This window comes from Pantherophis guttatus, chromosome 3, assembly GCF_059756535.1.
Source record: "Pantherophis guttatus breed Tessera chromosome 3, ASM5975653v1, whole genome shotgun sequence".
Lineage (NCBI taxonomy): Eukaryota > Metazoa > Chordata > Lepidosauria > Squamata > Colubridae > Pantherophis > Pantherophis guttatus.
In genome coordinates, this window is record NC_142065.1 from 82,565,849 (window position 1) to 82,583,649 (window position 17,801).

The following is a 17,801-nucleotide window of genomic DNA, read 5'->3' on the forward strand; positions in this document are numbered from 1 at the left end:
TTGCAATCATATAGCCACAGGTCTGCTAGGACAGCTAGGATTTTAAGGAACAGTCGTCAGTGTTATTTGTCCAACTTCAAACTAGTGGTTGTGAAACCAGGACTATCTGTACTGCATTAGAATCCTCTACAATAGGTTTTGTGAGAGATAACCTTGCAGTGAATAGTTAAATAAATTTATGTGGAAAGGATTCCCTAGAAGTGGAAAATGTGATAATAATTGCTTTAGATGAAGCTGCAGAAAGAATTGCATGACGTTGACTCCATTGGAATCTAGATATGAACGATACATGAGAGTCAGTTTGGTGTAGTGGTTAAGGTGATGACCTAGAAACCAGGAGTCTGTGGGTTCTAGTCCCACTTTAGGCATGAAAGTTGGGTGGGTGACCTTTGGGCCAATTACTCTATCTCTCAGCTCAACCCACCTTACAGAGTTGTTGTTGTGGGGAGGCAGAAGTATTGGGCATCTTCACCGCCTTGAGTTATCATTAAAGTAATAAAGGTGGGATAAAAATCTAACAAATGAATACTTTCAGCAACAATGCAAACAATGTTTGTGAATTATTGCAAATATTAAATGATAATACTTTCTCTTATATTCTAACAATTATAGCCTGTGCCCGGGAAGCATCAACCTGTTTTAGAGTGCCTGGCTATAGCCCATTCAACAAGAGCAGAGCACCTTTATGATTCATGCATGAAGTAAGTGAGATAAAATATTTGACAGATTTCCATTTTCACAGCTTAATCTTAAACTCAACAGGATAGGGTTACAATTTTTGAAAGCTATTTATATTTTGATGCAATATGTAAACACACCTATAAGCAACCATAAGCTATTGGTAGCTTATGCTAACAGAGATGCATTTCTTATTAAATCTGTTTGATGGGTTTATTTAAATAAGACATTTCCTTTAACAGGTGGCTGATACAAAATTTTGCAAGGAGTTGGTCAGAAAAGAACTTTGCTAATTTATCTTCTGAGCTTCAAAATAATTGCCTTACTACATTGATTGATTCTTTGGTAAGTTTGTGTCGGTTTTCAGTTATTCTTATTAATTGACATTATTATTTTGTTTCTTGGGAAACTGAACTGAATTTGTGGAGTAATTTAATTTATTTTGATTATATACATTTCCTTTCTACTTCAAACTGAGATAATTGGCTGTTATCTCAAAACTGAAATCTAGTGAATAAATCAGTATCGCTCACTATTTCAAATTTTACAGTTCTGTTGCATCTGCTGAAAGGCATTCTAGAAACAAGTTTCCCCCCCCCCCCCCAATGGGCACACTTGGTTCTTGAACCTTCCAAGTTTCACAATAAACTCCAATTAAATGTAGAGTGGTCCATATCTGTAAATGAAATTTATCTTAATCCCTCCATCCATTGCTTTTTATACAAGTGTTGCTTAATATACAATCACAGTTTGAGCCCAGAATTTATGTTGCTAAGCAAGACAGTTTTGCCCCATTTTACAACCTTTCTTACCACAGTTGTTGGTAAGTGAATCACTGCAGTTGTTAAGTTAGTAACATGGTTGCTAAGTAACTCTGGCTTCCACATTGACATTGCTTGTCAGAGGGTTGCAAAAGGCAATCACATGACCCTGTCATAAATAACCGTCATAAATAATGGGCAGTAGCCAAGCATCCCAAATTTTGATCATGGGACCATGGGGATGCTGCAACAGTTGTAAGTCTGAAAAATGGTCATCGGTCATTTTTTTCAGTGCTGTTTCTAATTTTGAACAATCACTAAACAAATGGTTGGAAGTTGAGGACTACAGTGCAACGACTGAAAATATTTTGGTTATTTCTACATCCTAATGTACTATAATGCAATATGTCAAAGAGGCTGCCAATGAATGAAGAAATAATGCAATTGATTCTAGAAAAGGAAAGAAAGTCTAATTAGATTCAGTTTGGTATAGTGGTTAAGGCACCAGGCTAGAAAGCTGGAGACTGTGAGTTCTAGTCCCACCTTAACCATGAAAGCCATCTGGGTGACTTTGAGCTGATCCATCTTTTTCAGCCCAACTCAACTCACAGGATTGTTGTTGTGGGAAAATAGGAGGAGGAAGGTCTTGGATATGTTCGCCGCCAGGAGTTATTTGTTAAAACAATAAAAGTGGGATATAAATAAAATAAATAAATAAAAATCTGCCCTACACTAATACAATCCAGTATCCTTCCTTCCTTTCCAGATCATCCTTGTTTCCAAAAGTCTGTACACCAATTTATATTTTATTTTGTTCTTTAACAAAATAAAATTTTGTTCTTTCCCACTTCTCTCTCAACCCTTCTATCCATTTTTTTTTAATTTTAGTCTTCTCTTTCTTCTCAACTTGTCTATTCTTCTTTCCGTTATTTGTTTCCAATTTATCCTAATTCATTTTGTCTAAAGTAGATAATCAAAGCATCCCAACCCACATTTTTCTACTGACCACTCATTCTTCCATTCGGTCTACATTCATTCCATACTCATTCATTTTTACGCTTTCTATCTTTCTCTCTCTTTTTCCTTCCTTCCTTGTTTTAGCAGGCACCCTTCTTTAGTATAGCAGTCTCATTCATAAAGATATTTTCCACCTCTGTAAAATCAAAATGAACAGAAATACATTCTTGCATACTGCATTTTTCACTTCTTTGGATAAACATCCCTTAGAAAAAGCCACACAGTACCCACTATCTTGTCTTAATTTTTTTCAATTGTTCAGACTGTTTCCCCTGTCAAACAGAATTATCCTGGATTTGATACACTAATTTTCAGAGTCATAAACCTCATTATACTATACAATCTAATGTTTGTTGCATATCTGTGACTTCTTGCTGATTGTCAAATCATTTTCTAAGCTTTCCATTTATTCTCACAAACACTTTCCTTCCTATTGGAATGTGTGAATTACATTTACCTATAATTAATGTGAGAAGAATTAATTTGCTAATGCTATGGTGTAATGTGTACATGTAGAATTGTATTTAATTTTTGCTCAGAATATGTGTATTTTTTTTTTCTTATAAGAGCCCACAGAATGCAGCCCGTCTTTTGATGGAAACCAACAGGCTACTTAATAGTCTTCCCCAAGTGAAATGGACTGAAACAGCTCGAACGTTGGCATTTAGACTGCAGGAAAAGTGTATGGCATTTATGGTGACCAATTTTCCAGAAATAATACAGAGTGAAAGCTTTTTAGCTCTCTTACAGGTAAAATACACCTAATTTATACAGTAGCATTACAAAGACTAGTGGGTTGACTGGGGAATTCTGGGAGTTGAAGACCAGACATCTTAAAAGTAGCAAAGGTTGAAAAAGGTTGCCCTAGACCAAATTATAGGTTTTATCTTGCTTGTTCATGTTTGACAGGTACACTTTCCAAATTAGAGTAAATATTCCATGTCATGATGCCCTAAAAAGAAATTTGAACACATTGTACTGATATAAGTATGTTGGTGAAAATTGTACTTTTCCAGGTTTTTCTAACTTTCATATACCACATACCATGAGACAATCCAACTTTCCCATTTTTACGGCACATTGTTTATTGCCAACAAGTTGCCCCGGGAAGCCTGCTAGCTTAAAACATAGCAATTACTCTCCAGAGAAATCTTCCCTAATCTGATGCCTTCCAGAACTGTGGAACAGTAATTCCCATAATGGCCATAAGGGCATCATTGGGGAAGGCAGCTTCAAGACTTACAGTATTAGCAGTTGCAGTAAACAATATCATGTTAAGTAGAACAGTCGTTTGATTTTTTTCAATATGAGATTCTACTTATTTTTTAAGTGGCAATAGATAGGAAGAAAGCAAAAAGTCTGTATTATTTCTGATAGACTAACCAGGGTATGCAATGTTTAGGCTGCAATTCTGTATTCACTTATCTGAGAATAACTCCTTTTCAGTTTGGTGTAATTAATTCTGAATACATGCTCCTAAGAATGTTTTATTAGTCATTCATCATCGGATTAACACAATAATGAAATAAGAACTTGTATCCTATTGTAATTTTAATGTGATTTTATATATTTATTCATATATTTATGGTTTCATTTTAATGTTGTAAGCCTCCCAGAGACATCTTACGGTGAGATGGGTGGCAAATAAACATAATAAATCAATCAGTAAAAAGAAAATGAAAATAATCAAGGAGAGTTTGCCAAAGTAAGATACAAGTATATAGTTTAAGCTTGGCCCATGTATTCTAGCATATTAGTATTTGTGTGAAGAACAAGCATACAAAGGATCCATGAACATAAAGACAAGCACATGTCCCACACGTGTCCTCTTTTTAGATTCACCACCAAAGTGCATTGTTCGGTTTTGGTTTCAGCTGATCTGGTTTTTCTGATCATATCTTCCAGGCTCAGGCCATGAGCAGCAAACCTGATCTTCTTGATCAAGTGCTTGAAGCAGTCAAAAAAGATGTTACTATTGAAAATAGCTGTTGCCTTCTTATAGCAGTGGACGCTTTGCTAAGTTCTTCAAATGTGAATGAGATGGTAGGTTTTAAAAATTAACAGAAACATGATTTCAGTTGTTGTTGTTTTTATTAGAACCATTCAAGCCAAAGTTTAAGGGCAGAAGTTGTACCAAGGTTGTCTACAGCATGAATAGGTGATATAAAATAATCTCTCTCTCTCCCTCCCTCCCTCTCTCTGCCTAGTCACAATAGCTGTCTTTAAAGTAAGGCATTTCAGAAGATCAGCATAGATCATCAAGTGGAAATGGAAATGGTTTCTTATACCTCCATTTTGGGAGATGGTGACAGAACCAGTCAGGAGGCAAAACAATTCTTTAAGTTGAAAGGCTTTATTAGAAAACTCTACAAAATAAAGATTTGAATCCAAAATTGAAGTTATATAATAATATTTTGTTTGTTTGTTTTATCCTTCACATTTCTAAACCACCCATCTCCCTCACAATTTTATGTATTTGCCTTATTTTTTTCCTAATATTACTATAACTTTTCCTAAAACTGTCTTCCTATATCATCTTATAATCTACCTGATATGACTTATGTTACTTATATTTTAGATATAACTATTTTAATCCTACACTCTTTACTTGAGATTTGTTTCTCTTATTGTTCCATATTTTATGCCCTTGTATGTAATGTTTCAAGTTCTATCCTAGATGGTCCTCACCAAAGCCTCTAGCAAGATATAGGCATTTTCTTGTTCACACTTCCCATGTAACAATCCTTTTCCAGCTGCTTTCTCTAACTGATCTTCTGGTCTGACACAGAGGGTTACTTCACTACTCTTCCTTTGGACTGAAATTTGGTGTGTTACTTGGTGATGGGAGCTGGCATCATTGCCACATCCTTGCTACAGCATATTTTTTAGTGATATGGATGGTGATCCCTTGTCAAAGCTTTGCTTCACTCTTGTGCCTGAGGGAAAAACACTTCCATGATGAGTGCTTATCAGGGCTGAGGGGCTCAAGTGCCTGTGCCTGGGCCACATATAGCTGCCATTCCTGGGCCACATCCAATTACCAACAGTAAATCTGTTCAGGACTTGCCACTGTGAAGAACTCATTAAGGGGCCAATGTTTGTGCTGCTTCAGCTTTACCAGAGCCTGGGCTGTGGCTTGGTCTAAGGAGGTTTACATTTCAGATTGTGCTGTCCACCTATTCTTCTCTGTAGTCCTTCAGTTCTCCGCATTCATTGCTCTTTCCTTAATTCTCCTTCTTCACTCTTTGTTCCTCCATGCTTCGTCTTCACAACACTATGATTTCACTTTAGCCTGACCCTTCTGGAAGAGCTGTCACATTGAAAAAAATAAGGGTGGGATCCTTAAAAGGAAACTGAGGAGCTCAAACTCTTAGAAGCATTAACCTGGATACCTTTGAGACCGACTTCTGCCACCAGTAGCCTCCCACCGGCCAATTCACTCCCACGGAGAGGGACTCCTCAGGGTGCCATCGGCCAAGTTATGTCAGCTGGCAAAACCCAGGGGAAGGGCCTTCTCTGTGGGAGTTTCTGCCATGTGGAACGAACTGCCCCTGGAAATACGCAAGATCTCCGACCTCCGTGTGTTTCGCTGTGCCCTTAAGACCCTGGTGTTCCGCCAGGCAGGGCTATCTATGTAAATGATTTTAAATTGGTGTTTTAAATTTTGCGTTTTAAGTTCGGGCCGAAATTGTTTAATACTTTTAATTATTTTAAAACTGTTGTTGTATCTTGTGTTTTTAATTGGCTGTACACCGCCCCGAGTCCTTTGGGAGAAGGGCGGTATATAAATTAAATAAATAAATAAATAAATAAATAAATAAATAAATGAATGAATGAATGAATGAATGAATGAATGAATGAATGAATGAATGAATGAATGAATGAATGAAATTAAAAGTTAAAACTAATACTCATGTGCTTCCGAACCCTATTTTAATTACCAAAGTACAATGAAAAATCATCTGGCTGCCCCTAACAATTGGAATTTGTAAAATAGGAGACCTCCTTTTGCTGCTTAAACTCATCATCCTAAATATAGTCCTGAAGATAGCTGATATCATTAGCGCTTGCATTTGGATTTAAGCAAGCTTGCTTATACATCTGTCTTCATGTGCTTTTTTAAAAAAATAAAATGGGATTAATTCGCTCTAAATCAGAGGAATTGATGTTTTCATCCTGTCTCCCCCTTTTGCTGTAATCTCTTTAAATGTATGTGTACAAAAGGCTTTATGCTATAGAAGTGCAGCTTCAAAATGTGGGAGGTGAAAGATGTGAGCTATCAATAACTCAATGGATATGCTATAAAATTAGAGTTGAGAATCATAGTCGATAGATAGTAGGAGATTAAATAGGACATTGATCAGGCCAGTGGGAGCCTTTCTTTCTATTAAATTATATTCTAGTGATGGCACTGCTTTTATCTCCGAAGAGCAATCAGCAATATAAAAAATAAGGAATTATTATTCAGCGAATTGCTCGTTCTCTTGGTTTCATATTCTGGAAACTGAATATTTGTGATAATTATTTTTCAGCAGTGGAAACAAAGATTTTTAGGGGCTTTGTACTGAAAAATATATATTTACAAAACTTTATTGCCTTTATGAAATTACCGTATTTTTGCAGCTTGAGGCTTTTTCTATCAATAGGGACCCACTGGACAGGTGGCATATTTTAAAATAATTATAATAATTTTATTATTATATATATATACATATATAGTATTGCTTCATACTGTTGCAGATTTCTTCTGTTGTTGACTAATTTAGCAGGAGTGAAAATTTAACCAGATGCTTTATGGGGCCGTAGAGGATTTGACCTTGTAGTGACAAAGCCAAGGGTACAAAGCTATAAAGAGATTTGTGTGTAAAATTGGAAGAGTGGGGAGAGAGAAGTAGGTAGGTTTGATATTTTTTGAGCTTCAGCATCTGTGGGAGTGGCTTGGTTTCAAGCAGAGCAAAATTATGATGCAGGACAATTGGCTTCTGCAAAGCTCGACATCTGTTCAGCAATCGTAATATCTAAGTGATTGCTAAGCGATTAATATCTAAGCCAGTTGAAGGAGCAAGTACCTTCTATAGGGAGTAATGACTGGTTGCTATGACAACAAGGTTTTTTCCCAGCTGCTGATTTTTTTTTTTCATAGGGGTTTCTGTGCAGGATCCAGGCTCTGCGTGATAAACTGTGGATCTTTCTGCTCCAGTCATTTTTTGCCGTTCGACATACAGAGGGCTGGAAACTGCTTAAGGCAGCTGATCAGGAGCGAATACAAGCAGGTAGGCAAGCTATAGCTGGAGCTGAGCGCTTTGCATGACAGCTGAGCCTTTATTATAGAGAAGTCATGGGAGCTGGTAATTAATGTTAACTGGAAAGACATGTTGATGAGCCTTCTGCTTCCCGATTATTATGTAAGGATTGTGAAAAATAAACAGACCGCTTCAAGTATGGAAGCCAAGCTGATTGCACCTCCCTATTGTGAACGAACATTATTATGCAGCTATATGGAAGCCTTATAAATAGGTAGGCTGTCTTTTTCTTTGCGTTTAGAATGATTAAAAGTAATTCATTAGGATGGTTAAGCACATAGGAATTATAGAATTTTATATGTTTATTTCATGATTGAAGTAGTTGGGGTGGTGGTTAATGTATGTTCTATGCCTTGCTTAGCAGCCAATCTCATTTGTGTCTAAAATGAAGGGTCCATTGAATTCGTGATTGATATGATGCTATGATTCTGTCTGACTGCTGCAGAAGATTCATCAAAGAAGCTGCAGAGTGGCCTTTAAACATTTAAGCAGCACAATTTGAAGCTAAACAAAAGAAGTCTTGCTCTGCTCTCCTCCCCCTTCTCTCTTCTAACCCCCTCACTCCCCCCCCCTCCTATCCTTTGTTTTCAAATGTATAGAATAAAATCTTGCAGATGAAATAATTGAAAATGGCTTCAGGGCATCCCTGAATATGTTTGTTGTTGTCACGTAATTTCTTTAGTATGGTGAAGTAGATACATGCTCAGGATTATAGCTTACTGTAAAGAATTTCTGTAGCAAAACAAAAAATGGCAATGTAGTATAAATGAATCATTTTCTTGTGATTCTTATCACAATATCCAGCATTGTAAAGTGTAAATGTAAAGTGTTATTTACGAGCTTTGTGTTTTAAGCTTTTTTTCCCCTGGAAATCGAAATCAGATCAGTCATGTCCAAAAATACAATTTTATTGGGTTGTTAGATGATGTCATTCTAAATAATGCTAATATATACATATAAACCAATGCATAAATTTTGACTAGAATTCCTATTTTCCCCTGATATGAATAATTAAAGTATACTGTGATAAATTTGGGAAACCCAAACTGCAGCTGTGATAACTATCCAATTGATTTGTTGCTTTAAAAGGTCTATAGCATTAATTACTGCAGGTTGATTACAATATCCAGAGAGATTTTTAAAAATTCCGTTTTGTGTAATTGCATGCCTGTTTTGTACTATCAGAGCTATTTTTCTATGTGAGCTATTGGAATGGGTTCATAAACTTTTAAAGAAGCATGTAATTTAAAAATATACCATTTAGGGATTACTTCGGATTCCTTTTCAGTGCCCATATATTAAAAAAGATTAGACTAGGAAGCTTAAATGCTGCCTCCAACACTACTTGGTACATGGTATTGGTTCCCAATTGGACATGTTTTTTAATTTATATTTTATGCAGCATATGCAACATACACTCTTATTCCCTTAAGAAAATAAAAAAGCCACCCAGGTGCCATTTTCAGCCTCATGCCTTCTCTTAGGAAACCAGAGGTTCACTGCAGGGTGGGAATGCAGCTGACTTACAGGTTTTATTCATAAAATATATAAGTAATAGTTGCAGGCAATGATAAATAGGTTGGTAGAATTGTATGCTTTGTAGAATTCTTTGAGATAGATAAAATTAGATTTTGGCAAAGGATGTTATATATACAGTATATTTCTCAATCTGCATTTTTCTAGTATAGGTTATGTAAACTGTAGCATTGCAGAAATTTAATTTGTGTAATATCTGTGGAGATTCTCAGTCATCCAGGTCATGATTGTCTTAAAGGTGCTTTTTTTGTTGAAAAGGCAACTGGACTTCTTCTTTGAGGAAGAAGAAGAAGAAAACATTTCGCTTCTCATCCAAGAAGCTTCATCCATTCTGATCAGTTCTGATTTTGGGTGCCTTCTCAGTTTCAATCAATTTCCCTTTGAAAATTTCATATATTATACTAACTGAAGACTGGTCTTTGCTAACCAACAGTATTTCATTTTCAGTTATGTTTAAAAGCATAGGTAATTTTATTGCATATTACTGTATCAATATAAGAGGAAAGCTTTCTGTTTTAAATTAATAACATGAGATAAGTTGGCAATATGCAATAAAGTTTGTATGTGGAAAGAGCAGGGATCTACATTATTTAAAGACATACAGATCAAAACAATTATTATGGTTGGTTGCACAATAAGCCAAATGTTTAGACTGGCATTTTTATCCACCTGTTCAATCATTCCCAAACCTTGGGATAGGCAGAATTTATTTGATGGTTTAAAAGATATTGTTTGCAGGATATAAGTTGTTCCAAGTAAAGCTGCCTTTTGCAATTGACTGATGATGATTTTGTCAATGTTGATGGTGTTCAAGTGGTGTTCCAGATGTTTTGGAACTGCACCCAAGGCATCTATTACTATTGATACTCTTCTCTTTGTTTCAGCTTGCTAGTCATTCAACTTCTATTTTGTAATTATTTTTCTATTTTGTGATTTTCTCCAGTTCTTTCTCTTATATTTCTCTTCTGCTGTTTCCAGGTACTTCGATGTCCACTAACTAGGATTTTTTCTTTCTTATAAACTATTTTGAAATGATTATAAAATAATATAATTATACATATGGATTTGGCATTTTTATCCACCCATTAAGTCCTTCCCAAGAACCTAGCATAGGCGGATGTCATTATTTGGTGGTGTTTATTCGGGGTGGGTTCTACTTACCTTTACTACTGGTTCGCAGCGGGACCATGTGCATGTGCTTGCTTCGCGCTTGCGTGCGTGCTTTTACACATGTACATATCACTCATGATGACGTCGTGGCGGGTGAGCAGAGCCTGCAGTCGGTTTTACTACCGGTTCTATAGAACCGGACCAGACTGGAGCAACCCACCACTGTGTTTATTATTCTTATTGTTGTAATCTCCAGATTTGGAATGATTTGTTTCTTATTAATTTTCACTTTAAAAAGTGTACGTGCCCTTCTTCTGCTGAAGAATAATATTCTTAAAGCTTTGTTTTCATTTCATCACTTTTCTCTAAATATGTCCTAAAAAAAGATGTCCTTTTCTTATACAGCTGCTGTTGACAAAGGAGATGACAGAAGACCTACCAAAAAGCCCATTTTCAGTAGTTCTCAGGTAAAAAAAAAACCCTCACAATTTTACAAGATATTCACATTTCTATACATAAGCATTTGTATATGTTTTTCAAACATGATATGTGATTATTTGGGGAGTTGGGCATGGCTTTGAGGCGCACATAATTATTGTGTAACTTTAACAAGCAAATATCCAACTATTGACTTCCCTGCGCAGAGAGATGTTTCTTTGAAAGATGTTGAGATGCAAGCTCACAATATATCAGACAGCAGTAATTTATAGCATCTCTTTTCCTGCATCTCCAGGCTACTGCTGAGTAAAAACCTACTTTCTCAGTTGCAGAGCAAATGGTATGCTAGCTAGCAAATAGAGCTTATTCCCTTCATTCATGCCATTACTTACCTGTGATGTCATCCATCTTTTGAGAGATATTCTTGCAAGGGAATCTAACTCAATATATGCATAAGGAGACAGGGGAAAATATACTCAGCTATATATTTGATTACATTTGTTAATATTTTAATTTAGAACAGTAATATTTGGTAAATGAGAGTGACCTGAAGCTGGTGCTTTATTTTGAGGTCAGGGGATTCCACCTGTTCCTTTCAAAAACATTCATGTTGATAGTGCACTAGTATCCCTTCAGTGGTCTTTTGCATTTTAGACATGGAATTATTGTATAGTTTCTTCTAGCAGGAATGGCGAATTTGTGTCTTCCAAATGTGGTTGAACAGAGTCCCGCATAATCTTTCATCATTAGCCAGGCTAACTGGAAGAGCTGGAATCTGTAATTCAACAGCATCCAGAGGACTTCATGTTCTTCCTTTTGAACCTAGGAGACAGAAAAAGAAAAATACATTTCAACATTGAAAACAGACTCCAGATTTAAATACGGAATTCTTGATATCAATTTACTTTCCGTTTATGAACCAGTTCTCTACTGAGAACTCTAATGGAAAGACTGATTAGTTGTGTTTTTGTAGTCAAAGTTTATTTTAAAATTGGGCTGAATGAATTTTTATATGTTATAATATATAGTATTATATATTGTAAATTTTTGCAAAAAAAATATTGCATATTAAAGCAATACAGAATTTTAGAATGTACTATGATTACAATTCATACTGAAATGTATAAATTATTTTTTTTTATGGCAAGTAACAGTGATCCTCCCAGACTTTTGATCATTTATTATATTTTTCTCCTCCCTTCTCCTTCAGTTAAACCGATGCTTTGGTGGTACTTGTGCTCTAAAACAGACTGCTCGGGAAGGAAGTAAAAAGGAAAACTCTTGCGGTGATCCCTCTGCTAATCAGGATAAAATGAAATCTGATGCATTAGGAGCATCTGGACACACCTCAGCTACCAATCGGAATAGCAATAATAAAGCTTTGAAGCATGATGATTTAAAGGGGAAAGACAGCAAAAAAGCAGTTTGTAAGCTGATGAAGGAATCCAAAATAGGAGAGAAAATGCCTTCACCGAAGGCTAGAGCTGTTATAAAGCCCAAAGCTGAAAATAATGGAAATACTAAAAATGAAACACTGTTGGCCAAACAAGATTCTGACCGATCATTACCGTCTAGCGGTCACAAAAATGCAGGAAGCAGCAAAACGTCAAAAAACCAAGAAGGTAAAATGACAGGTGCCCGCCCCAAAGTATTTGCAGGAATCTCAAATGTACAAGTTAAAGCAAAACCTGTGAAGAAGGCAGTTGGAAAGGAATCTCCTTCTCTCGTGAGCACAGATACTCTAAGCAAATCAACCAATTCAAGTCCAGATCTGCGGATGTCCATTGAAAAAGATGACCTCAAAGAGGAAAAAGAAGATGAGAGCAAAAAGCAGTCAGGTAATAATCAGAGAGTCCCTTTTAATTTGCTGCAGAGTTCATACCCTGAAATTTTTTTATTATTATTACTCTATGAAGAGGTTTTAATTATCGTGATTGTTTTTTATGTTTAATTCACAAGTATGAAATAAAAATGGCAATGGTAAATATAGATGGGCTCTTAGGAAATATCTTTCAGACATATTGGAAGCTGCATGAACATACTTTTAAATACGTTAAAATATTTTTTTCTTTTTTTCTTGGTATATCAATCAAATGAATAATATGAGGATTTTTTTAAAAAAAATGTTAAGCATTAGATATTATTAAACAGGAATAACTTCAATGCTTGAAGGATTTTTGGATAATCAGTGTTTGTAACATGAATAGGAAAAGGGTTAAAGCTTGTTCGTACACGTTTATACAAGATGTATATGGTCCTCCAGAGTCCCATATCTTGACATGGATGGCAGTTTATTAAATAAATAAGAGTGTACACATGCAAACTCTTTTACGCACACACACACACACACATACACATATGCTAAAATACATACACTTTTAGCAAATGCTCATTGCTTTCTGAATTCTGTTTTTTATTATTTATTATACAGCTTTGAAAACAAAATCTGGTACGAAGATGACTAATGGAGCCCTTTCCAAAAAACATGTTAATGAACTTGAGGCTAATAGTCCTACGAACAGGTACGTTAAAAAGGACATTATAAATCCCTACTGAAAATAAATTTCATCAAGTTTACCTAGTGGAAACATGTGTTTGATTCCGAATTTTATGTTTCATCATGTTTAAACTAAAAAAAATGATAACACTCTTTATATATAGCCAGAGCACAAAATCAATGGCTTTATGGATCCTCTCTTTAAATGCAGATTTATGAACTCTTTTCTTATTTATCATTTAAAAATATAAAGGCTGCTGAGCTCTCTCAAAATTTAGTTAGCCATTTGGTTAGGGACTACAGTTTGACAATAATTGGAGGGCCACAATTTCCCAGCTTTATTCAAGTCTTTAAACTTGCAAATAAAACAAAGTGTCTGATAATTTCAGTGTTACAAAGAAATGTACTGGGAAAGGCAACAATGAACACATACCACAAGCAGTTGTGAAGAAAAGGGCAAATGAAGCTGGCAATTCTGTACCTCAGCAGAAGACAAAGAATATAGCTAATGCTACAAAAAATCAAGGTAAATTTAAGTTGACTATGATTTGACTGTGTTTTCTATTTTGGAAATTTTGTTCACAGTGGTCTAACAACTGAATGGACAATGTTATGTATATTTTGTATGCATGAAGTTCTTAGTTAAGAACTAAGGGGATCCATTCCAAGGTAGCAGGTCATTGTATTGGAACCTATTAAAAAGTTGAGGAGATTGTGACTGTGTGACACAATGGATATTCTTTAAAAAATAGCAGTGTGATTCCATGACAACTGCATTCTGTGCAGCAAAGCATAATAATTATGGATACAGTCATAGTAGTATTTTCTCAAGTCTGTAAGAATGTATATTTCATCACAGAGGAGGTTAAGTGCCCAACCAATAAATAAGAGAAAAGTTTAACATAAAACCTATTCATGTAAAAATAATTATGTATTTTTACATATTTTTTTAAAAAAATGTATTTTAATGTGACAACTGTACTACTTGAATTACTAATTTAATTTCAAACATCTGTTCAGTCGTTCGGCTTCTTGAAAGATTATTTGGGAATCAAATCAAAAGTGCTGGGCCGAAGCAAATTCCATTTTTTCTCTCTTGCTCCCAATATCCTGCTGCCTTAAATGCATTCTACTCTCCTTTGTCCCTAAAATGCCATTGCTGGTCATCTCGTGGTGCGAGATGATTTAGCCCAGGGGTTCCCATTGCTACAGACATCATCTGGCATCTGGCATACTTTACCTTCTCATATTCATCCCCTCTGTATGTTTTCTATTCTTACAAACTCATTGATAAAAGGAAACTATTGAAACAATAGCTTTTAGCCCTGGTGGCTTTTCAACTGGAATCTTTATATTAGGATTCATAAAGCAAAGTGTATATTGTTCAAACAAGATAATTATTAATCATGCCTATACTTTGGTCCAGTGCCTGCTAATTCTTTTGAATATGAAATATTGATTTGCTTTGTCTGTTTGAATATCCTTTTTTTCCTGGTCTTTGTCTCTTTTCCCCCTTTTGGGAGGGGGAATATAAAATATTACTGTTTTATCCCACTGATAATTTATTGGTTCTTTTGATATATGGGTTGTCTTAATAATAAACTTTGCTGAATGGAATGTAACATAAGTCTAATATGTTGCCTTTTAGGTCTACAGGGAGATTTGTCAAATCCACTTAAGGCTGCTCTTTCTCCAAAACAGAATGAAGAGAATGGTATGACACAAGATATGACACTAACTTCAATGAAGAAAAAAGCTAAATCTTCACAAGCAACCTCAGTTAAAGCTACTGCAAAAATAGTAACACCCAAAACCCAAACTCATTCAAAGAAGACTGAAATGACAAACAATAAGGAACAAAAACAGAAAACAGTTAGTGTTCTAAGACTTCCATCAGGCCAGAAGCCTCCCAGAAGCGAATCATCACTTCCAAAGAATGTACATGGGGAAGAGCAAAAAAATTCAAACCTTAAACTTGAACACCCTACTTTGGAAGATCAACCATGTGTTAATCACAAATTCAATCCAGAGGACAAAAATGATAGTGGAACATCTTTACCTGAATTACAAAGGCAGAATATACCTATTTTGGAAAAAAATATTCCTCTTGAAGAAATGGCTTGCAAGAGAGATTTAGGACCTTCTTGCATGTCAGAGCAGAACATGTCAATGAAGCACGATGAGGCAGCCGAACAAATTCATAAAAATGAGGATGCTAAATCTCCCATAAATAAAAAGATGGAGCAATGTACCCTTGAATTGCATCCTATTCAATGTCATGAGAGTATTGCATGTGGAAACATTAACCAAAATGCTACACATTTGACTTTAAATGAAATGGAAAAATCCAAAACACTTCCGGAGTCTGTTGCTTGCCAGAATTCCTTAGAAACTTTAAGAAAAAATGAGAACCATTTGGTACAAGAAAAATCAGTTGTCTCTTTTGATACCTTGGAAGCCGAAAAGGATATTAGCCAGCTGAATGGCTTATCACACAGGCTATCTGATGGTTCAAACTCTGAACAGGAAGAGAAAAAATCCTCTACTTTTAAAACCTTTGTGATAGATTCTGAAAGTGCTGATGAACTGTCTGATAAATCTGCCTTGACTGACTCACAGTTGGCTACAGTGGAATCAGAGCCTGCTTCAAAATCTTACATAGAGCAAGCGGCAGAAAAATGCTCGTCTAAAGATACTGACACTACAGAAACTCCAGAAAGTCATGAAAATTCAGAAGCTCCATTTACCGATCAATGGAATATAAGTTCCAGTGCACTTGATCCAAAAGAAAGCCCTGAGTCAGATACTGGCAGTGCAACAACATCATCAGATGATATAAAGCCAAGATCAGAAGATTATGACGCAGGGGGATCTCAGGATGATGAAGGATCAAATGAAAGGGGAATTTCAAAATGCAGCACCATGCTATGCCATGATTTCCTTGGCAGAAGCAGTAGTGATACAAGTACACCTGAAGAACTAAAAATCTATGATACAAGTCTAAGAATAGAAGTAAAGATGAAAAAAGAAAACTCTGAACTCTTTCGGGTAATATCAACAAGTGATGAGGAACTTCCTAGAAAAAAGCCTGAAACAACATGGTTACGTCAGGGTGGAGAAAGACAAAGTGGATCCAGTGGTGGTAATACTAATTTTGCCACCACTCAATTTCCTCAAGAAGCTGATCAGGTCTCTTCTTCGGCGGATGAGACAGAGGAGGAAAAGTCTGAAAATGAAAACGCTGTAGACAAAATGCCTCCACCAGAAGTTCCTATTCAGCAGTTCCATGGGATAGTGAATCTAGCATTTGATGATGCAACAGAAAATGATATTGAAAGTCAAGAATTCTCTGCCACTAAAAATTTTAAGCGCTCCGTATTACTATCGGTGGATGAATGTGAAGAACTGGGATCTGATGATGGTGTAGAGATTCATACTCCTCTGCAATGTACTCTGGATGCTGCAACACCTTCTGATGTGTTTGATAGTGTTTCCCATGAGCATCACAGCAAAACGTTTTATTCAAGATACTCACTGGAGATTGAGGATGGGTTCCTGGATTGTAAGGGAGATGACAAAGAAAAGTTGCCCAAAAATGAAAAGCCCTCTATAGATCCTCACGACAATGATCAAACCATAAAAGATACTCTAGCTACTTCAGTTACAGAGCAAACATGCATGGAGAGAGCTGAGAAAATAGGGGACAGCCAACTTTCTGCAGAAGTCAAGTGTGAAGGAAGTAATGGCTTTCAGTGCAATAAACTTTCAGACAATGACACAAAAACTCAAGGAAGACCTTGTCACTTGGATCTTCATCAACATGATAATACTGACTTACAGAAGAACAGCTCTACAAAACCTGTTGATCCTTATAAGATTCACTTCCTGACTCAAGAAGGTAACATGAAAGAGTCAGCATCCCCTGAATACACTGACACTGCTTTACTTGCAGGTAATGTACAGAAATAAAAAAAAAAATTGTTAAATTCGTTGAAATATTAAGTATTAATGGAATATTAGAGTTTATGCTGGGACTGAGTTTCAATTCTAGTAAATCCCTTGGGAATTTTATGCAGACTCCTATACCATTCATATTCTGAATAGTCAAGAATATGTTGTAGCTTGCAGTTCCTGTGGGTAGTTGATAATGTAATCTTGGATAAAATAAAGAGCAGGCTGCGGTTCTATTCTTGAGCCTATTTTTTTTTCCAGAAGGACATTAGCAGCTCATATATCCATTTGTTTGAAAAACTATATGATTCATAAATATACATACATACATATATATATATATAATCTATTAAAGTGGGATGTGCAATAAATTTGTTAAGCTAAAGTGTTCCGCATTGTTAAGCTGAATAGATATATTGATTACTACAGTTTCTGTTTTGCACAAAGTTGGGGATTAGTCTTGTACTGTTGTAATCAGTGGGGCTTTAACATTGACTTCAGAGGAAGCTA

General features: G+C 35.7%; 1 protein-coding gene across 2 annotated transcripts in view; it reads left to right on the forward strand.

Moving 5' to 3' along the window:
- BTBD8 (BTB domain containing 8) overlaps positions 1–17,801 on the forward strand; it is a 46,608-nt gene that overhangs the window by 26,888 nt on the left and 1,919 nt on the right. For both annotated transcript variants that reach the window (XM_034437220.2, XM_034437219.2), the window contains exons 8-17: positions 613–701; positions 921–1,023; positions 3,024–3,206; positions 4,362–4,499; positions 7,600–7,729; positions 10,811–10,872; positions 12,054–12,681; positions 13,275–13,365; positions 13,730–13,866; positions 14,989–17,292. In XM_034437220.2, coding sequence (XP_034293111.2) covers positions 613–701; positions 921–1,023; positions 3,024–3,206; positions 4,362–4,499; positions 7,600–7,729; positions 10,811–10,872; positions 12,054–12,681; positions 13,275–13,365; positions 13,730–13,866; positions 14,989–17,292 — 3,865 coding nt within the window. The remainder of the gene's footprint in view (positions 1–612; positions 702–920; positions 1,024–3,023; positions 3,207–4,361; positions 4,500–7,599; positions 7,730–10,810; positions 10,873–12,053; positions 12,682–13,274; positions 13,366–13,729; positions 13,867–14,988; positions 17,293–17,801) is intronic.